Source organism: Nerophis ophidion, linkage group LG16 (assembly GCF_033978795.1).
Source record: "Nerophis ophidion isolate RoL-2023_Sa linkage group LG16, RoL_Noph_v1.0, whole genome shotgun sequence".
NCBI lineage: Eukaryota > Metazoa > Chordata > Actinopteri > Syngnathiformes > Syngnathidae > Nerophis > Nerophis ophidion.
Genome location: NC_084626.1, coordinates 46703309 through 46727194, shown reverse-complemented (window position 1 = coordinate 46727194; position 23886 = coordinate 46703309). Strand labels below are relative to the sequence as shown.

Sequence of the window (23886 nt, the reverse complement as noted above, 5' to 3'; positions counted from 1 at the left end):
GAGGTGATCTACCTCATATATACATACACACACATATCATATATATATATATATATATATATACATACATACATTTATATATACAGTATATCATTTATATTTATTTATTTTGCCGTTTTTGTTGACATGTTAAAGGTGTTTTAATGAATATACATGCATGTTTAACATATAGATTCCTATCTTTCATGAAGACAAGAATATAAGTTGGTGTATTACCTGATTCTGATGACTTGCATTGATTGGAATCAGACAGTATAGTGCTGATAAAGTCCCGGTTTTCAAATGGAGGAGAAAAAAAGTTCCTCTTTTCCGTCTAATACCACATGAAAGTCGTTGGTTTTTGGCATCTTATTTGTCCAGCTTCCATATTCGTTTTTATACACTTTATAAGAAATACATTGGCGGCAAACTCCGTAGCTTGCTAGCTTGTTTGCGCTGGCTTTCGGAGACTCTTATTTTGTTAGCGCAGGCACGATGGAGCGGCGCTTTTATTGTGAAGACAGGAACTGTGCGATCAGTCTTTAGGCTTTTGACGGGAAGTACGGTTGAAATAAAAAGTGCCTTTTTTCCTTTACACTTTTTATCGATTGATTGAAACTTTTATTATTAGATTGTACAGTACAGTACATATTCTGTACAATTGACCACTAAATGGTAACACCCCAAAACGTTTTTCAACGTTTATCAATTACTTAATAAATGACCAAGTCGAGGTGATCTACCTCATATATACATACACACACATATCATATATATATATATATATATATATATATATATATATATATATATATATACATACATACATTTATATATACAGTATATCATTTATATTTATTTATTTTGCCGTTTTTGTTGACATGTTAAAGGTGTTTTAATGAATATACATGCATGTTTAACATATAGATTGCTATCTTTCATGAAGACAAGAATATAAGTTGGTGTATTACCTGATTCTGATGACTTGCATTGATTGGAATCAGACAGTATAGTGCTGATAAAGTCCCGGTTTTCAAATGGAGGAGAAAAAAAGTTCCTCTTTTCCGTCTAATACCACATGAAAGTCGTTGGTTTTTGGCATCTTATTTGTCCAGCTTCCATATTCGTTTTTATACACTTTATAAGAAATACATTGGCGGCAAACTCCGTAGCTTGCTAGCTTGTTTGCGCTGGCTTTCGGAGACTCTTATTTTGTTAGCGCAGGCACGATGGAGCGGCGCTTTTATTGTGAAGACAGGAAACTGTGCGATCAGTCTTTAGGCTTTTGACGGGAAGTACGGTTGAAATAAAAAGTGCCTTTTTTCCTTTACACTTTTTTATCGATTGATTGAAACTTTTATTATTAGATTGCACAGTACAGTACATATTCTGCACAATTGACCACTAAATGGTAACACCCCAATACGTTTTTCAACTTGTATAAATGGGGTCATGTGACCGCCTGGCTCTGTTTGATTGGTCCAACGTCACCAGTGACTGCATGTGATTGGTCAAACGCAGGCATGCGTGGATTCTACTTTGAAGCTCTGTCATTAACCAAAACAAACATTAATAGATCGATAAAAACAAGTAGCGAGTAGCGAGCTGAAAGTAGATCAATGGAACGGAGTAAAAGTAGCGTTTCTTCTCTATAAATATACTCAAGTAAAAGTATGTTGCATAAAAAACTACTCGTAAAAGTACAATTTATCCCAAAAGTTACTCAAGTAGATGTAGCGCGTTACTACCCACCTCTGCTCACCACCACCTTCATGGATCACACGAGTCAACAAAGGACAACTAATCGCACTGGTTTACGTTTCCATGGAAACACAACGAGCGACACGCTCGGCTCGCGTCCTCACAGCTCGTTAAGCTTTCCCCGTAACCGACTGACGGCCGCGTCGCCGCTCCGAGCTTCCCTTCGTGAACGGACCCGGCTTCCGAAGAATGTGCTAACTATCTCTCTGCCCACACTGAGCGTTACAAATGGCCTCTATTAGCATGGCCGGGTGGCAGAGGGGAGAGGAATAAAACGGTTGAGAGAACGCAGGCCTGTACTCCTGTCCCGCCGCCTTGCTCCTCTGTCCCTTCCTGCTCCCCCTCCCCACTCCAGCCTCTGCTCCGAGGGGACAGAATCCTAAAGACTAGATTAGCAGTGATACATGGAGTCATTACCAGGAGGACTATGGCAACGCTATCACAGGCCCAGTTGACAACGGCTGTAATAGGGGTCTCTTTCTTCAGAGGAAGTATTACCATTTATTTGGGCTTGTTGATACTGTAGGACGGGATAAGCAACATTTATTACCTGCCGGGGCAGAAAAGAAATACAAAAAACGGCTTATTTCTCCGTGCAAATGCTTCCGTGCAAAGGCCTACTGAAAGTCACTACTAGCGACCACGCAGTCTGATAGTTTATATATCAATGATGGAATATTAACATTGCAACACATGCCAATAAGGCCGCTTTAGTTTACTAAATGGCAATTTTAAATCTCGCGCGGAAGTATCATGCTAAAATGTCGCGGTATGATGACGCCTGACGTCACATTTTGTTCCAGCATCGTTCCAAGCTATAAGTCGTCTCTCTTCATCGCATAATTCCTGGACATCTGTGTTGCTGAATCTTTTGCAATTCGGTCAATTAATCATGGAGACGTCAAAGAAGAAAGCTGCAGGTGGGAAGCGGTGTATTGCGGCCGCCTTTAGCAACACAAACACAGCCGGTGTTTCATTGTTTACATTCCCGGAAGATGACGGTGGGGCTATACTATGGAACAGAGCGGTCAAGCGAACACTTTTATTCTTTGGCTTTTAACACTACATGAGTTGTGTGGTCCTCTGTTCTCTGTTGTCCTCAGTGTTTTTTATACACTTTGATTTCTATTTTACTGTTTTAATTGAGTTTACCCTTTAAAATAGTTTTTGATCATATTTGTTTTTATATTGTTTTTATTGGTTTTATATTTATTTATTTTTTGTTTTTATTCAGTCATTGGTGGAGCATAATATATATATATATATTTTTTTTTATTTCATTTTATTTTTTTTTTTACAATTGTTTTTAACATGGCTGTGCAGCACTTTGGAAACGTTATTGTTGTTTAAATGTGCTATATAAATAAAGTGGATTGGATTGGACCACACACACAAAGTACAGTGTTTTATGCAGTGATCATTTTGAAAGATCGTGTTTCAAAGAGGGTCCCTTGCGAAGGGCAGAGATGGGCATCGCCGCCACCTGTCAACTGGTGCTTAAGAAAGGTTGTACAGGTTGTACAGGTACGACCATATAATCTCACTAAAAAAATAGTAACACAATAAGCAGATAATGGATTTTCCAGAATTATCCTAGTAAATGTGTCTAATAACATCCGAATCGCTCCCACTGTATAATTTTTTTTTTCCTAGTCCTTCACTCTCACTTTCCTCATCCACAAATTTTTCATCCTCGCTCAAATTAATGGGGAAATCGTCACTAAAAGTTGTCTCTTTTCATCGCATAAATCCACAGTATTTTGGACATCTGTGTTGCTGAATCTTTTGCAATTTGTTCAATTAATAATGGAGACGTCAAAGAAGAATGCTGCTGATGGAAAGCGACGGATTGCAGCTGCCGTTAGCAAAACAAACACAGCCGGTGTTTCTTTGTTTGTTGTGAAGCTTTACTATGGAGCGGAGCGGTCAAGCAAACATGTTTCTCTACCACATTTCGACCAGCAAGTTTTTGCAGGAGAAAATTGTGATATTAAGTCGGCTCTTACCGGAGACTTGAGCAGAGTTTGCGTCCTCCTGCAGCAGCTGTCAAAAAGGCAGCTGTGACTTTCTTGGCTCCTCCATGGCTTCCACCAGAGACATTGGCTGTCACCGCAACCCTCCGACTTTCACGTATGACTTTATAATCTCACTAAAAGACTAGTACCACAATAAGCAGATAAGGGATTTTCCAGAATTATCCAAGTAAATGTGTCTAATAACATCTGAGTCGCTCCCACTGCCGTCGCCTTTTTTTCTTCTTCTAGTGCTTCACTCTAACTTTCCTTATCCACAAATCTTTCATGCTCGCTCAAATTAATGGGGATATTGTCGCTTTCTCGGTCCGAATCGCTCTTGCTGCTGGTGGCCATGATTGTAAACAATGTTCAGATGTGAGGAGCTCCACAACCCGTGAGGTCTCGCGCACATCGTCTGCTACTTCCTGTACAGGCAAGGCTTTTTTATTAGCGGCCAAAAGTTGGGAACTTTATCGTGGATGTTCTCTACTAAATCCTTTCAGCAAAAATATGGCGAAATGATGAAGTATGACACATAGAATGGACCTGCTATCCCCGTTTAAATAAGAACATCTCATTTCAGTAGGCCTTTAAGGAGAGAGGTTGAACAAAAACGCCAGTCGTTTGTCTCCCGTTCCTGCTTTGTGCCGAGATGTGCACGACAGGACTTGAGTCATAAGCGGGCCCCATGGCGTCAGTAAGTGAGGACAAAAGGGATGAGTAGGGATATAAACGACATTCACTCCATGACACATCCAAAAAAGTATTTACCGACTCTTGCGTGAGTCAATTTGTGAATAAAACAACAACAATGTTTTTATAAATTTGCACAAAAAAAAATAATAATTATGGGTTATTGTGTGTAGAATTTTGAGAACAAAAATGAATGTGTTGCTTTTTGGAATAAGGCTGTAACATAACAACATGTAGAAGAAGATCAGTCTTCTATTTCTGGGTCACCTGATGCTCATCCCCTACTGACTATTTAAGCTCTCCAGTCCCTTCCCACAGCGCCAGTAGAGTTCCTGATGCTTCACCCTTCCAGTTGTGTACATCTCCTCTGCTTTGGCTCCACTCACGCTTCTCCTTTTCCCGTGCTTGTAGTGTCTAATCGTCCATTGTGATTCTCCACACCTTTAGTGTGCATCCTTCATTATTTTTCCCCTCACTCCTTTTTGAGTGCTCTCTCTGTTATTGTCGTATTTTTTTTGGACTATGAGGCACACTTAAAATCCTTTCTCTTTCTCAAAACTGGACAGTGCGCCTTGTCACACGGTGCACCTAATGTACGGAATAATTTTGGTTGTGCTTACCGACCTCAAAGCTATTTTATATAGTACATGGTTTAAGTGTGACCAGTAGATAAATGTATAACAAGTCAAGTGCTGTGAATACTTTCCGGATGTACGTGTATATTCTACTTGTTGCCGTGCCTGGTTTCTGGGTCACCTGATGCTCAACCCCTCCTGACTATTTAAGCTCTCCAGTCCCTTCCCACGGCACCAGTAGAGTTCCTGATGCTTCACCCTTCCAGTCGCGTACATCTCCTCTGCTTTGGCTCCACTCACATTTCTGGTATCCTGCAGTTGTAGTTTTAAATTGTTTGATTGTGATTCCCCACAACTTTAGTGTGCATCCTTCATTATTTTTCTCCTCACTCCTTTTTGAGTGCTCTTTTACTTATCGCCATATTTTTTGGACTATGAGGTGCACTTAAAATCCTTTCATTTCCTCAAAACTAATGTAGGGAATGATTTATGTCATGTGAATTAGTGAATTACATTTATATAGCGCTTTTCTCGAGTGACTCAAAGCGCTTTACATAGTGAAACCCACTATCTAAGTTACATTTAAACCAGTGTGGATGGCACAGGGAGCAGGTGGGTAAAGTGTCTTGCCCAAGGACACAACGGCAGTGACTAGGATGGCGGAAGCGGGAATCGAACCTGCAACCCTCAAGTTGCTGGCACGGCCACTCTACCAACCGAGCTATACCGCCCCCGTCATGTTTACCAACCTCAAATGAAATGATAAGTGTGACCAGTAGATGGCAGCCACACATAAGAGATATGTGTGGACTGCAATATGATGGCAGTCAAACATAAGAAATATAGAAATATAGAACATTACACACAAACATTGATTAATCGATTAAGAACTTTTACAAATAAGAATCATGAAAATAGTTTGTCATGTTTATTTGCGACACCCTTAGTGCACTTCCTCTCATATGGAAGGTGCATGTTTTAAAACGTGCTGCCATGGCGCCCCCAGCTAGTTAAAATACGAGCACAGCGGGGGCTCGCTAATGAAAGCGGAAGAGCAGGGCCGTATATCGCGGCGAAGAGTCAGTTGTAGGAATCAGCCAGTGAGCGCTGCCTCAAGTCCCGGGGGCCCGCCGCTGATTAACCGTCCAACAGGGGGCGAGGGGTGGGGGGGTCGCTACTACAGCTGTGCTATTAATAAGTCGGTTCTTCTTTGAAAATGTCCCGCGTACGCCGTGTTTACACGGCAGCTTACAGTCGGCGAGGTGGCGCTCCTTAATGTACTTCGTGTCCTGCAGGTGCCGTGGATCAATTACTGACCTCTCATTAAACGCTGATTTGCCTTTCCTCCGGAGAGGAGGGAATAAAGTACACCATCACTCCTGTTGCACGGGGAGGAAAAAGGCTGACCGTCGACATTACAGCTCAAGGATCACCGCAAGTATTTCATCAAGTGTATATTTATTACTTAAGACACTTGTATTGTTGATAATGGATGTCATTATTGTTATCGTTCATTATCAATAGTGATATTTTACCGGTATTTGTATTGAGACATTTGTAATGTAATAATGTTCATTGTCATTTCTGTATTATTATTTATTTCGCTAACTGCTTCTTTCCTCTCACGTTTAACATCATATTTATACAAATCCTATTTGCTGATGTTGCTCTATTGTTGCTGTTGTTGTGTTGGTTGTCTAATCCCCCCCTTGACCTCAAAATGTCCCCCTTCTTTCTATCCCCAGCACCGACCCGGCTGCACCAAACGATAACACAAATCCATTTGATAAAGTCAAATATACGAATAAGGCAAGATGATGTCGTTGTGGCTTGGGCAGCCCTTTGAGACACTCCTGATTTGGGACAATGTAAGTAAACGTTGATTGATTGATACTTCTCTTTTGTAAAGTACATGGGGTATATGAGGCATTTACATCAACTTTATGATCTGCCAGAGAAGCTGGACAGGACAAAAAAAAAAAAAAGACTTAAGACACTCAGCAACATGTTAAATGAAGTTAAATTACAGATAAATATCCCACTCTTTACTTTTGGAAAGTCAATCTTTGCAGCAGATATGAATACAAACATCAGCAATATATGATTTGACCAAAAAAATAAAAATAAATAAATGTAATCACGCTTACAACTATGCAGAAATGAGAATCTACATCAACTGTAAGATTTACCTGAGAAGCTGGACAGGACAAAAAAAAAAAAAAGAAATAAAAATTAAAAGACTTAAGACACTCGGCAATCAAGCATCCAGCTAGTGCAACATGTTAAATAAAGTTAAATTACAGAGAAATATCACACTTTTTTCTTCTGCAAAGTTAATCTGTGCAGCACATATGAATATAAACATCATCAATATATGATTTGACAAAAAATAAATAAATAAATAAATACATGTAATGAATGGAAGCACGCTTACAACTATGCAGAAATGGAATCTACATCAACTGTAAGATGTTCCTGAGAAGCTGGAATAGGACACCAAAAAAAAAGACTTAATATAAGACACACAAGGCAATCAAGCCTCCAGCTATTGCAACATGTTAAATTAAGTTAAGTTAAAGATAAACATCCCACTTGTTTCTTTTGCAAAGTCAATTTGTGCAGCAGATATGGATATACTCATCAATAATAAATGATTTGACGAAAAAAAAAAATGGAATGAATGGAAGCATGCTTACAACTGCACATCTGTAAAGGACAAAAAAAAAATAAAAAATAAAATAAAAAAGACTTAAAACACACAAATGATGCTGCAGGCAAGCAAGCCTCCAGCTGTTGCAACATGTTAAATGAAGTTAAATTCTAGAAAAATATATCTCTCTTTTCTTTTGCAAAGTCAAGCTGTGCAGCAGATATTGATATAAACATCATCAATATATGATTAGACCAAAAAAAAATAATACAAATAAATGATGGAATGAATGGAATCACGCTTAAAACTGCACAATTGTGGGAATCTACATCAACTGTAACATTTGCCCGAGAAGCTGGACAGGACAAAAAAATAAATAAAAAATAAAAAAAGACTTAAAACACACAAATGATGCTGCAGGCAAGCAGGCCTCCAGCTTTTGCAACATGTTAAATGAAGTTAAATTCCAGAGAAATATATCTCTCTTTTCTTTTGCAAAGTCAAGCTGTGCAGCAGATATTGATATAAAAATCATCAATATATGATTAGACCAGAAAAAATAATACAAATAAATGATGGAATGAATGGAATCATGCTTAAAACTGCACAATTGTGGGAATCTACATCAACTGTAACATTTCCCTGAGAAGCTGGACAGGACAAAAAAATAAATAAAAAATAAAAAAAGACTTAAAACACACAAATGATGCTGCAGGCAAGCAAGCCTCCAGCTGTTGCAACGTGCTAAATTAAGTTCAATTCTAGAGAAATATCCCTCTCTTTTCTTTTGCAAAGTCAAGCTGTGCAGCAGATATTGATATAAACATCATCAATATATGATTAGACCACAACAAAATAATACAAATAAATGATGGAATGAATGGAATCACGCTTAAAACTGCACAATTGTGGGAATCTACATCAACTGTAACATTTGCCCGAGAAGCTGGACAGGACAAAAAAATAAATAAAAAATAAAAAAAGACTTAAAACACTTCACGGTGGCAGAGGGGTTAGTGCGTCTGCCTCACAATACGAAGGTCCTGCAGTCCTGGGTTCAAATCCAGGCTCGGGATCTTTCTGTGTGGAGTTTGCATGTTCTCCCCGTGAATGCGTGGGTTCCCTCCGGGTACTCCGGCTTCCTCCCACTTCCAAAGACATGCACCTGGGGATAGGTTGATTGGCAACACCAAATTGGCCCTAGTGTGTGAATGTGAGTGTGAATGTTGTCTGTCTATCTGTGTTGGCCCTGCGATGAGGTGGCAACTTGTCCAGGGTGTACCCCGCCTTCCGCCCGATTGTAGCTGAGATAGGCGCCAGCGCCCCCCGCGACCCCGAAAGGGAATAAGCGGTAGAAAATGGACGGATGGATGGACTTAAAACACACAAATGATGCTGCAGGCAAGCAAGCCTCCAGCTGTTGCAACATGTTAAATTAAGTTAAATTCTAGAGAAATGTCCCTCTCTTTTCTTTTGCAAAGTCAAGCTGTGCAGCAGATATTGATATAAACATCATCAATATATGATTAGACCAGAAAAAATAATACAAATAAATGATGGAATGAATGGAATCACGCTTACAACTGCACAGTTGTGGGAATCTACATCAACTGTAACATTTGCCTGAGAAGCTGGACAGGACAAAAAAATAAATAAAAAATAAAAAAAGACTTAAAACACACAAATGATGCTGCAGGCAAGCAAGCCTCCAGCTGTTGCAACATGTTAAATGAAGTTCAATTCTAGATAAATATCCCTCTCTTTTCTTTTGCAAAATCAATCTGTGCAGCAGATATTGATATAAACATCATCAATATATGATTAGACCAAAAAAAAAACAATACAAATAAATGATGGAATGAATGGAATCACGCTTACAACTGCGCCCCCCGCCCCCCCAAAAGGAGCCCCTCTCCCCCCCCATCCCCGCCGTCGTGACTCTGCCTCCATAGTACACATTTCATCAGAATAGCCGCTTGATGTTTAAGTGCGCGCGCACGTCACGTCACCCACCTTTGTGCATGCCCGTGAAGCGGTCCTTGAGCACGGTGAGCTCGTAGATCTTGCCGAACTCCTCGAAGAGGGGCCGCAGGTCCTTCTCGTCCAGGTTGCGCGGGATCTGGCCGATGAAGAGTTTGATGGCGTCGTGGTCCTTCATGGGGATGGTGGCCGGGCAGCCGTGGCCGTGGCTTAATCCGTTCACCAGCCCGTTGGCGGCGGCGTCCACCTGCCCGTTGGTCAAAGTTGCCATGGTCGCTCCGACTTGAGACCGGGGCGCAACAGAAGCTGATGAAGTCTTCTCGCTGGCGGGGGTTTCTGCCGTCCTGCCAATATTGACACGCGCGTGCAAACACATGTAGCGCCTGGCCGAGACGCGCGCAATGCCCTCCTTCTTTTTTTGGAGGGGGTGGGTTGTTGTTGTTGTCTTTTTTTTTTTTTCCCGGTCCCGATGTTTTAAGTCCTGCTTAATAAGTCGCTCATTGATGGGATGAAGAGGGGAACAGAGGGAGAGAGAAGGGAGAGATAGAAGAAGAGAGGGAGGGGAGGGAGATAAAAAAAAAAGAGAGTGCGTGTTCACGCGTGCCTATTTACACCCACGCTCCGCGCGTCCCTGGCCTCTTTTCCTTTTTGTTTTTTTTCTTCTTCTCGCATTTGAGTCGCGGTGGGTTGTCTTCTGGGTTTAAACGGGCAGGGTCGGCTCAACCTGCGCCTCGACGGCGGGGAGGTTTCAACCCAGTCGGCTTGGAACATGTCACGCACAGCCTCTCCCGCCACCCCCTCCCTTCTTCTGGGGAGCGCGAATGGTACGTTCCGGCGCTATAAATAGAGAAATACAGAAGAAGAAGAAGAGGAGAAAAAAAGAGTCCTTTGTGCTTTTGTCCACGTCCACGCAGTATCAATGATGCTTTATTAATCGATGTTATTGTTGTCAATGTTGGTGTTTTGCATCCCTCAGCCTCCTGCGCGCGCATCCTCCCTGCAGGGATACTGGACAGCTCCGTGGTGCTGAAATTAAAAGCCATATTCAAAGGAGGCTTTTTTCCACTCCCCCCCCCCCCCCCCCCCCCCCACACACACACCATTTTCTTTGCTCATGGTTGCAATTATAACACGTGGACGTTTTGCATCGTGTTCTGTCTTTTTGCAGGAGTCCCGTGCGTGTGCGCGTGCGTGTGCGTGCGGATTCCTTTGGCTCACAGGGAAAGAGAAAGTCTGTGAGCACCGCCGAGTGGCGTGGGAAGGGGGCACATATACGGGTGGGTATGTGTTGAGTTGGAAAAAAATAAAGACGTTAGGTATAGTGATTGATGATACATTGAACTGGACATCTCATGTAAAAAAAATAAATATACAACTTAAAAGTAGCAAGACACGCGTCAATAATGAATAAAGCAAATCACGTTCGGGACCAAAAATCCCTTCATATTCTGTACTTCTCACGAATGTTACATATCTTTGTCCACTAAAGACGCCGAGATCATTATCCATGCGTTTGTTACGTCTCGTCTCCATTACTGTAACATATTATTTTCGGGTCTCCCGAATGTCTAGCATTAAAAGATTACAGTTGGTACAAAATGCGGCTGCTAGACTTTTGACAAGAACAAGAAAGTTTGATCACATTACGCCTGTACTGTATATACCTTTATATACATATATACATACATATATACCTATACTGTATATACCTTTATATACATATATACATACATATATACCTATACTGTATATACCTTTATATACATGTATACATACATATATACCTATACTGCATATACCTTTATATACATATATACATACATATATACCTATACTGGCTTCCTGTGCACTTAAGATGTGACTTTAAGGTTTTACTACTTACGTATAAAATACTACACGGTCTAGCTCCAGCCTATCTTGCCGATTGTATTGTACCATATGTCCCGGCAAGAAATCTGCCTTCAAAAGACTCCGGCTTATTAGTGATTCCTAGAGCCCAAAAAAAGTCTGCGGGCTATAGAGCGTTTTCCGTTCTGGAATGCCCTCCCGGTAACAGTTCGAGATGCTACCTCAGTAGAAGCATTTAAGTCTCACCTTAAAACTCATCTGTATACTCTAGCCTTTAAATAGACCTCCTTTTTAGACCAGTTGATCTGCCGCTTCTTTTCTTTTTTCTCCTATGTCCCCCCCCTCCCTTGTGGAGGGGGTCCGGTCCGATGACCATGGATGAAGTACTGGCTGTCCAGAGTCGAGACCCAGGATGGACCGCTCGTCAGGACCCAGGATGGACCGCTCGCCTGTGTATGGGTTGGGGACATCTCTACACTGCTGATCCGCCTCCGCATGGGATGGTTTCCTGTGGACAGGACTCTCGCTGCTGTCTTGGATCCGCTTTGAACTGAACTCTCGCGGCTGTGTTGGAGGCAATATGGATTGAACTTTCACAGTATCATGTAAGACCCGCTCGACATCCATTGCTTTCGGTCCCCTAGAGGGGGGGGGGGGGGGGGGTTGCCCACATCTGAGGTCCTCTCCAAGGTTTCTCATAGTCAGCATTGTCACTGGCGTCCCACTGGATGTGAATTCTCCCTGCCCACTGGGTGTGAGTTTTCCTTGCCCTTTTGTGGGTTCTTTCGAGGATGTTGTAGTCGTAATGATTTGTGCAGTCCTTTGAGACATTTGTGATTTGGGGCTATATAAATAAACATTGATTGAATTGATTGATCGGAGTTATTGTGTAGAACAGTGGTTCTCAAATGGGGGTACTTGAAGGTATGCCAAGGGGTACGTCAGATTTTTTAAAAATATTCTAAAAACAGCAACAATTCAAAAATCCTTTATAAATATATTTACTACAGGTGTGGGGAAAACATCGATTCCAATTTGAATCGCGATTCTCACGTTTGTCATGATCCACTGCTCGGATCATGTCATATTCTGGTTTTGGTTCCGTTTTGTATTACATTGTGTTAGTGTTTGTCTTAGTTCCTGGTGGCACTTCCTGTTCCATTTCCATAGCTACACATTAGTGTCACTGCCTCGTAATTATTCTCCTTATTTAAGCCTGCCTTTTCTGTTGATTCGACCTCGCAGTCTAATTTGTATTTGATGCAACAGGTGACGTCGCTATCCCCGCTTGTGGTAAAGACATTGTGTACGTTAGCTTCCACGCTATTTCTTCGTTTGTTTATTTCCCTAGCTCACATGCTAGCGTCTTGAGTTCTTTCTAGCTCACAAGCTAGTTCTGTTGGTTTTGTCTTTAGTGCCTCTGTGCAAGTATTTCTGTTCTTAGTTTGTTTTTTAGTATAAAACAAATCTTAATTTCTTACTTTAACGCCGTGTCCTTATCCGACTGCACTTCGAGAGAACAAACACGCACCATGATGCCAACAAAACGTCACAACGTTGTGCGATTCAGAATCGATTCTCACTTTAAAAAAAAATCGATTATTTTTTTTATCAATCCAACAAAACAATACACAGCAATACCATAACAATGCAATCCAATTACAACACCAAAGCTGAGCCAGCAACACTCAGAACTGCAATAAACAGAGCAATTGAGAGGAGACACAAACACCACACAGAACAAACCAAAAGTAGTGAAACAAAAATGAATATTATCAACAACAGTATCAATATTAGTTATCATTTCAGCATAGCAGTGATTAAAAATCCCTCATTGACATTATCATTAGACATTTATACAAATAATAAAAAAGAACAATAGTGTCACAGTGGCTTACACTTGCATGGCATCTCATAAGCTGGACAACACACTGTGTCCAATGTTTTCACAAAGATAAAATAAGTCATATTTTTGGTTCCTTTAATAGTTAAAACAAATTGACATTATTGCCATCAGTTGATAAAACATTGTCCTTTACAATTATAAAAGCTTTTTACAAAACTTGGACTTGGACGTGGATTGTTTTTCCGAGGCAAAGGAAAGTTAGCACGAGCAAGACGTGAATGTAAGTACATCCTTTATTTTTAACTAACAAAAAGCAAACAAAAGGCGCGCACAATGGCGGAGAACACACTTGACTACTGAAAACAAAAACAAGCACAAAGGCATGACTAAGGACAAAAGACAAAACTCAATGACTGTGACATAAAAAAAACAAAAACTTACGTGGCATGGGCAGAAGTGAAACTATGGACAGTGTGGTTAACAGGCATGGCATGGCATGTAGGGAGTAGAGATGTAAAGTCGCCAGGCTGACCACCTGGTAACTACAGGTTTAAATAATGAACATGATTAGTCCAAACAGGTGTGAGACATAAGGACATGGGCGTGACATGAGGACAGAGTGAAAACAAATTAGTTGCTATGGTAAAAAAAACAAAAAAAAAAACAGGAAGTGCGAAAAGAGGAACCGATTGTCCAAAAAAACCAAACCAAACATGACCAAAACAAAACATGATCCTTTTAGACGTGACACTCTGCTAGCATGTCAGCAGACTGGGGTAGATTTCTATGTATTTAATGAATAAACAATCCTTTTAAATTGGGAAAAAATCGGTTTTGAATCGAAAATCGTGTTGAATTGAAAAAAAATAAAAAAATGTTTTGAATCAAATCGTGACGCCAAGAATTGATATCGAATCGGATCGTGAGACACCCAAAGATTCGCAGCCCTAATTTCTACGTCTAGTGATTGATGATAAATTGAACTGGAAATCTCATGTAAAAAAAAAAAAAATACAACATAAAGTAGCAAGACACACCTCAATAATGAATAAAGCAAATCATGCTCGGGACCAAAAATCCCTTCATGTTCTCTACTTCTCACTAGTGTTACATATCTGAGTTATTGTGTAGAACAGTGGGTCTCAAATGGGGGTACTTGTACCTTTGGGGGTACTTGAAGGTATGCCAAGGGGTACGTGAGATTTTTTTTTTAATATTCTAAAAAATAGCAACAATTCAAAAATCCTTTATAAATATATTTATTGAACAATATTCCAACAAAATATGAATGTAAGTTCATACACTGTGAAAAGAAATACAACAATGCAACATTCAGTGTTGACAGCTAGATTTTTTGTGGACATGTTCCATAAATGTTAATTTTTGTGTGAAGAAATGTTTAGAAGTAAGTTGATGAATCCAGATGGATCTCTATTACAATCCCCAAAGAGGGCACTTTAAGTTGATGATTACTTCTATGTGGAGAAATCTGCATTTATATTTGAGTCACTTGTTTATTTTTCAACAAGTTTTTATTTATTTTCACTTTTTTTCCCCAAATTGTTCAAGAAAGACCACTTCAAATGAGCGATATTTTGCACTGTTATACAATTTAATAAATCAGAAACTGATGACATAGTGCTGTATTTTACTTCTGTATCACATCACACATGCATGCATACAACATGATACATCACACATACAACATGATACATCACACATGCATGCATACAACATGATTTATCACACATGCATGCATACAACATGATGCATCACACATGCATGCATACAACATGATACATCACACATGCATGCATACAACATGATACATCACACATGCATGCATACAACATGATACATCACACATGCATACATACAACATGATACATCACAAACGCATGCATACAACATGACGCATCACACATGCATGCATACAACATGATACATCACACATGCATGCATACAACATGATACATCACACATGCATGCATACAACATGATACATCACACATGCATGCATACAACATGATACATCACACATGCATGCATACAACATGATTTATCACACATGCATGCATACAACATGATGCATCACACATGCATGCATACAACATGATACATCACACATGCATGCATACAACATGATTTATCACACATGCATGCATACAACATGATGCATCACACATGCATGCATACAACATGATATATCACACATGCATGCATACAACATGATACATCACACATGCATGCATACAACATGATACATCACACATGCATACATACAACATGATACATCACAAACGCATGCATACAACATGACGCATCACACATGCATGCATACAACATGATACATCACACATGCATGCATACAACATGATACATCACACATGCATGCATACAACATGATACATCACACATGCATGCATACAACATGATACATCACACATGCATGCATACAACATGATACATCACACATGCATGCATACAACATGATACATCACATGCATGCATACAACATGATACATCACACATGCATGCATACAACATGATGCATCACACATGCATGCATACAACATGATACATCACACATGCATGCATACAACATGATACATCACACATGCATGCATACAACATGATACATCACACATGCATGCATACAACATGATACATCACACATGCATGCATACAACATGATACATCACACATGCATGCATACAACATTATAAATCACACATGCATGCATACAACATGATAAATCACACATGCATGCATACAACATGATACATCACACATGCATGCATACAACATGATACATCACACATGCATGCATACAACATGACACATCACACATGCATGCATACAACATGATACATCACACATGCATGCATACAACATTATAAATCACACATGCATGCATACAACATGATAAATCACACATGCATGCATACAACATGATACATCACACATGCATGCATACAACATGATACATCACACATGCATGCATACAACATGACACATCACACATGCATGCATACAACATGATGCATCACACATGCATGCATACAACATGATACATCACACATGCATGCATACAACATGACACATCACACATGCATGCATACAACATGATGCATCACACATGCATGCATACAACATGATGCATCACAATTTCCAGTTTGTCTATTAAACATGTTGGAAAAGGAGTAGGAAGAAGCAGAGCTTATTTAATTCTACTCCTTTTTCCCTTACAGAGCAGTTGCTAAAACTTGTGTCCACTTCCTGTTCTTAATGTATGCACAATATACTCCATAAGTAATAACATTTCAAATAAATAATGAAGTAAGTTATATTTCACATGTTGAGATAAATGCGATTATTTAGAAAATGATTGGATGGATGGAATACATTCAGAATGTTTATCAGTTCTTTGTACTTTGTAAACACTAAGTTTGAAGAGTTTCTTGAAGTGGAATAAAAAAGTAAAAGATGATGATGATTATATTAGTACATTGTTTGATTTATTTGCTTATTCCATTACATCAGGGGTGTCCAAACTTTTTCCACTGAGGGCTGCACACGGAATGATTAAATAATGTTGGGGCCATTTCGATGTTTTTTTTTTTCAAACCCTAACAAAATATATGGATTAAAAATATATATATATTACCCAAAGGGTTTCCAGGGACCATAAAGGGTCTCAGTTATTAAAATGTTAAAAATAAGTCAAACTTTTATTGTTATTTTTTATTTAACGCTTACAGTAAATCTCAAAATCAACCTTAAAAAAAAAAAAAAAGGGTTTTATGGCTTTTTTGTCAAAACAACTTTGTTTTATATAGTAAAACTGAAATATGCGGTATTTAGTAATTAGAGCCCTAAAAAGGTCAATAATGCGGGACACCATTGATTTTAATTATTTAATTTTTTTGAGTAATCACAGTGAAAAGATAATTAAAATACCACTAAATGTATTTGGGATCCAAAAGGTGCCCCACTCATAAAGTGATACATTTTTATTATTATTATTATTATTTTTTTTATTTTTCAACACTTAAGTTACGAGATAAACTTCAGATATATCCGTCAATTTTACGTTTAAACTATTATTTTGTTTGTTTTATGCTCTTTTGTCAAAGAAAACTTCGTTTTTATGTGGCAACTACACATTATGTGCAATATATACCACATAAAACATTTGAAAGTGAAATATTTGAACTACTTGGAGCTTTGAAAATAATAATTCATTATACAGGGATTTTTTTTGTCATCATTTTTTGTTTTCGAGCAATGGCAAATCAAAAAATAAAAATAATAATTGATTGATTGAAACTTGTATTAGTAGATTGCACAGTACAGTACATATTCCGTACAATTGACCACTAAATGGTAAGTTTTTCAACTTGTTTAAGTCGGGGTCCACGTTACTCAATTCATGGTAAAGATGGTTTTAATATGGTAAAATAAAGACAAAAGAAAAAAAAATTGTGCATGGCAGCTTTGTGTCAGCATTGCAGCTTTTTCTAGTTAGATTTCACCTCATTCCAATGTTTTTAATGTTCTTTTTTATTTTTGCAATAGAATAAAATAGAATAGAATTAACTTTATTGTCATCATATGTGCATATAACGAGATTAACGACTCCAATTTAAGGTGCGGTAGTGGGAACAAATATGGGGTGAAATAAATGACATAAGAGGGAATAAAGGAAAAACGAACAATTGAAATAAACAGACTACTATCCAATAAAAATAATAAGCAATTCTGTACAATATACAAAACACTATAGAAGTACAAAATAGAAATACTGTACAATATACAGAGCAAGACAGGAGTAGGACGGCGTGGCGCAGTGGGAGAGTGGCCGTGCGCAACCCGAGGGTCACTGGTTCAAATCCCACCTAGAACCAACCTCGTCACGTCCGTTGTGTCCTGAGCAAGACACTTCACCCTTGCTCCTGATGGGTGCTGGTTGGCGCCTTGCATGGCAGCTCCCTCCATCAGTGTGTGAATGTGTGTGTGAATGGGTGAATGTGGAAGTAGTGTCAAAGCGCTTTGAGTACCTTGAAGGTAGAAAAGCGCTATACAAGTACAACCCATTTATCATTTACCGAAGTAATAAATAATAATTAATAGCATTTCCAGACTGTGTGGAGGGCCGGTAAACAATAAGCTTTAGGCCACAAATGGCCCCCAGGCCGCACTTTGGACACCCCTGCATTACATCATTTAATTCCACATACTGATATACTGAACTTTTTAAGCGTGCGTACGAATTCTTTACATTACATTTTCCTCTAAGATTCTATTTCTCCTGAGAGTGGACTTCTAGTCTTTTTTTTTAATTTGAAGAGCACAAGAAACCTACAGCAAGCAGTACAATCTTGGAAGTATTGCACAGTAGTTTTCAGGCAAAGCAGCTCAGGAAAGGCCGAAGACGTCACGTGTGGCTTGCAACTTACTGCGGGTTCCTCCCTCCCGGATGCAGACGGACAGCTCCGGACGACAGCGTGAGGTAGGAGATCATTTAGTCCTCAGAAATCATACACTGAAGACTCAAAGAGGCAAGAAACAAACAAAAAGGATGCATGTTGGTAATGACTCAGCACAGGAATCACAGAGGCCAGGAGACAAGAACTATACCAACATAACTGTTGCATGAAGCAAACAATGAAGCCAGGCGGACTGACCGGCAAAGGCAGGATGAGATAGTTCCTCTGATTAGTGTCGGGGAAACAGGTGAGTGTCCCGAGCACTAATCAGAGACAGGTGGAAACAATAAGCACTAAAGCAGTCTTAAACCGAAAATGCACAATGTGTCACAATATTGCATTCACATAAACTTACATTGTTTAGACCTTCAAAGTATTCAAAGTAGAAAAGAAAGCTGTTTGTTTGACTTCTGCTCCCAACTGCTCTCTGAAACACACCCGGACTAAACTGGCTACGGCAAGACAGGAGGGTCAAAATAGAACACAAACTGCAAAACTGATTTCCACCACTATGTGTCTTAGAAAATAACGTTGTGGGGCAAAACAAAACCTGTACAAACATGCATGAGGCGCTGCGGTGAAAATCATGTGTGAACGACTTTCCCTGTCGTCACTCGGGTTCCACTGACCACCCAGGAAGGACAGCTCTCTAGCAGGTTTGACTCTTTTATTTCTCAATAAAGGCAGTCTTTTGCGCTGCTCGCTCTCCGGTCCGCTCTCTCGTGTCTTGCTCTCTCTTGCTTCCTCGTTCGCTGTTGCCGGCTCTCCTTCTCCTTCCTTGATCTCTCCTCCTTCTCCCCTTTTATACATCATAAGGAGGGCTTCACGTTGGAAGAGGGGTTAGTGCGTCTGCCTCACAATACGAAGGTCCTGCAGTCCTGGGTTCAAATCCAGGCTCGGGATCTTTCTGTGGGGAGTTTGCATGTTCTCCCCGTGAATGCGTGGGTTCCCTCCGGGTACTCCGGCTTCCTCCCACTTCCTGGGGATAGGTTGATTGGCAACACTAAAATTGGCCCTAGTGTGGGAATGGAGTGTGAATGTTGTCTGTCTATCTGTGTTGGCCCTGCGATGAGGTGGCGACTTGTCCAGGGTGTACCCCGCCTTCTGCCCGATTGTAGCTGAGATAGGCGCCAGCGCCCCCCGCGACCCCGAAAGGGAATAAGCGGTAGAAAATGGATGGATGGATGGAAGGAGAAATGTTAATTGTTTGCCGGTCCGCGATCCACGCACCTGAATTAGACTGCGGCGGCGTTGCTCCCGGCACGCCCCGCCTCTCCGCTCCGCCGCATTCCCCGCCTCCTTGCCGTCATCTTGGGCAGGGCTCCAGCGTGCCCCGCCCCGCCATCGGCCCATCGGCTCCGCCTCTCCACATCAGGTGTTTTTTTTTTAATTTATTCATTTAATTATTTTTCTATTTAAATAAAAAGGACGTTTGTCAAAAATAGACAAGCGCAACAACAACAACAAAACTTTCAAAGCAGACCAATTGAAGGTTTGTAAAGTTGCAAGTAAACCTGACTGCATGTGAAGATGCAACATCGTCACCAAGGTCTCGTGTCCACGCATGTCCATTGTTCAATGATGAGCAAAATGGACTTGAACGGTTCTCGTGTAATATTCTTTATATTCAGCCCCCCCCCCCCCCCCCCCCCCTCTTTGCCAACACATTAGCCAAGCATTATACAACAAAAGCGCCTCTCTCACCTCCTTCTTTCTGCTCTCCCGCCAGCTAAATGGCCGCTAATGTCATCTCCTTCTCACGGCATGACCGAGTCCCAGTGGGGGGGGTGGAGGGAGGGGACTCGGCTTTCTTTGGCATGAAACTGTGCTCTGCTCTCCAAGCTTCCCCTCGGGGGACTTTGTGCTTTGCCCATGCATGGCACAGTTGCCCGCACGCATGCCTGACTCACTGTCGGCCGTATTTGACACGCATGGGAATGGTGCTGATGACCACCACCTTGGTCACGGTGTTGATGACCACCACCTTGGTCACAGTGTTGATGACCACCACCTTGGTCCCGGTGTTGATGACCACCACCTTGGTCACGGTGTTGATGACCACCACCTTGGTCCCGGTGTTGATGACCACCACCTTGGTCACGGTGTTTATGACCACCACCTTGGTCCCGGTGTTGATGACCACCACCTTGGTCCCGGTGTTGATGACCACCACCTTGGTCCCGGTGCTGATGACCACCACCTTGGTCCCGGTGTTGATGACCACCACCTTGGTCACGGTGTTGATGACCACCACCTTGGTCACGGTGTTGATGACCACCACCTTGGTTCCGGTGTTGATGACCACCACCTTGGTCACGGTGTTGATGACCGCCACCTTGGTCACGGTGTTGATGACCGCCACCTTGGTCCCGGTGTTGATGACCACCACCTTGGTCCCGGTGTTGATGACCACCACCTTGGTCGCTGTGTTGATGACCACCACCTTGGTCGCGGTGTTGATGACCACCACCTTGGTCGCGGTGTTGGTGACCATCACATTGGTCGCGGTGTTGATGACCACCACCTTGGTCGAGGTGTTGATGACCACCACCTTGGTCACGGTGTTGATGACCACCACCTTGGTCCCGGTGTTGATGACCACCACCTTGGTCACGGTGTTGATGACCACCACCTTGGTCACGGAGTTGATGACCGCCACCTTGGTCACGGTGTTGATGATTGCCACCTTGGTCACGGAGTTGATGACCGCCACCTTGGTCACGGTGTTGATGACCGCCACCTTGGTCACGGTGTTGATGACCACCACCTTGGTCACGGTGTTGATGACCACCACCTTGGTCGCGGTGTTGATGACCACCACCTTGGTCGCGGTGTTGATGACCACCACCTTGGTTGCGGTGTTGGTGACCATCACATTGGTCACGGTGTTGATGACCACCACCTTGGTCCCGGTGTTGATGACCACCACCTTGGTCACGGTGTTGATGACCGCCACCTTGGTCCCGGTGTTGATGACCACCACCTTAGTCACGGTGTTGATGACCACCACCTTGGTCACGGTGTTGATGACCGCCACCTTGGTCCCGGTGTTGATGACCGCCACCTTGGTCCCGGTGTTGATGACCGCCACCTTGGTCCCGGTGTTGATGACCACCACCTTGGTCACGGTGTTGATGACCACCACCTTGGTCCCGGTGTTGATGACCACCACCTTGGTCACGGTGTTGATGACCACCACCTTGGTCACGGTGTTGATGACCACCACCTTGGTCACGGTGTTGATGACCACCACCTTGGTCCTGGTGTTGATTACCACCACCTTGGTCACGGTGTTGATGACCACCACCTTGGTCCCGGTGTTGATGACCAACACCTTGGTCGCGGTGTTGATGACAACCACCTTGGTTGCTGTGTTGATGACCACCACCTTGGTCGCGGTGTTGATGACCACCACCTTGGTCGCGGTGTTGATGACCACCACCTTGGTCACGGTGTTGATGACCACCACCTTGGTCACGGTGTTGATGGCCACCACCTTGGTCACGGTGTTGATGACCGCCACCTTGGTCACGGTGTTGATGACCGCCACCTTGGTCACGGTGTTGATGACCGCCACCTTGGTCATGGTGTTGATGACCACCACCTTGGTCACGGTGTTGATGACCACCACCTTGGTCCCGGTGTTGATGACCGCCACCTTGGTCCCGGTGTTGATGACCACCACCTTGGTCATGGTGTTGATGACCACGACCTTTGTCACGGTGTTGATGACCACCACCATGGTCACGGTGTTGATGACCGCCACCTTGGTCACGGTGTTGATGACCGCCACCTTGGTCCCGGTGTTGATGACCGCGACCTTGGTCCCGGTGTTGATGACCACCACCTTGGTCACGGTGTTGATGACCGCCACCTTGGTCCCGGTGTTGATGACCGCCACCTTGGTCCCGGTGTTGATGACCACCACCTTGGTCACGGTGTTGATGACCACCACCTTGGTCACGGTGTTGATGACCACCACCTTGGTCACGGTGTTGATGACCGCCACCTTGGTCACGGTGTTGATGACCGCCACCTTGGTCCCGGTGTTGATGACCGCCACCTTGGTCCCGGTGTTGATGACCACCACCTTGGTCACGGTGTTGATGACCACCACCTTGGTCACGGTGTTGATGACCGCCACCTTGGTCCCGGTGTTGATGACCACCACCTTGGTCCCGGTGTTGATGACCGCCACCTTGGTCCCGGTGTTGATGACCACCACCTTGGTCACGGTGTTGATGACCACCACCTTGGTCCCGGTGTTGATGACCGCCACCTTGGTCCCGGTGTTGATGACCACCACCTTGGTCACGGTGTTGATGACCGCCACCTTGGTCCCGGTGTTGATGACCGCCACCTTGGTCCCGGTGTTGATGACCACCACCTTGGTCACGGTGTTGATGACCACCACCTTGGTCACGGTGTTGATGACCGCCACCTTGGTCCCGGTGTTGATGACCACCACCTTGGTCCCGGTGTTGATGACCGCCACCTTGGTCCCGGTGTTGATGACCACCACCTTGGTCACGGTGTTGATGACCACCACCTTGGTCACGGTGTTGATGACCACCACCTTGGTCACGGTGTTGATGACCACCACCTTGGTCACGGTGTTGATGACCACCACCTTGGTCCCGGTGTTGATGACCACCACCTTGGTCACGGTGTTGATGACCACCACCTTGGTCCCGGTGTTGATGACCACCACCTTGGTCCCGGTGTTGATGACCACCACCTTGGTCATGGTGTTGATGACCACCACCTTGGTCCCGGTGTTGATGACCGCCACCTTGGTCACGGTGTTGATGACCGCCACCTTGGTCACGGTGTTGATGACCACCACCTTGGTCACGGAGTTGATGACCACCACCTTGGTCCCGGTGTTGATGACCACCACCTTGGTCACGGTGTTGATGACCGCCACCTTGGTCCCGGTGTTGATGACCGCCACCTTGGTCCCGGTGTTGATGACCGCCACCTTGGTCCCGGTGTTGATGACCGCCACTTTGGTCACGGTGTTGATGACCACCACCTTGGTCACGGTGTA

The 23886-nt window shown here is 42.7% G+C and overlaps 1 protein-coding gene across 4 annotated transcripts in view; it reads right to left on the bottom strand.

Annotated features, from left to right (window-relative positions):
* celf4 (CUGBP, Elav-like family member 4) overlaps window positions 1-10450 on the bottom strand; it is a 344818-nt gene extending 334368 nt beyond the window's left edge. For all 4 annotated transcript variants that reach the window (XM_061875334.1, XM_061875335.1, XM_061875337.1 and 1 more), the window contains exon 1: window positions 9687-10450. In XM_061875334.1, coding sequence (XP_061731318.1) covers window positions 9687-10029 — 343 coding nt within the window. In that variant the 5' untranslated portion in view covers window positions 10030-10450. The remainder of the gene's footprint in view (window positions 1-9686) is intronic.
* Window positions 10451-23886: the final 13436 nt, after the last annotated feature.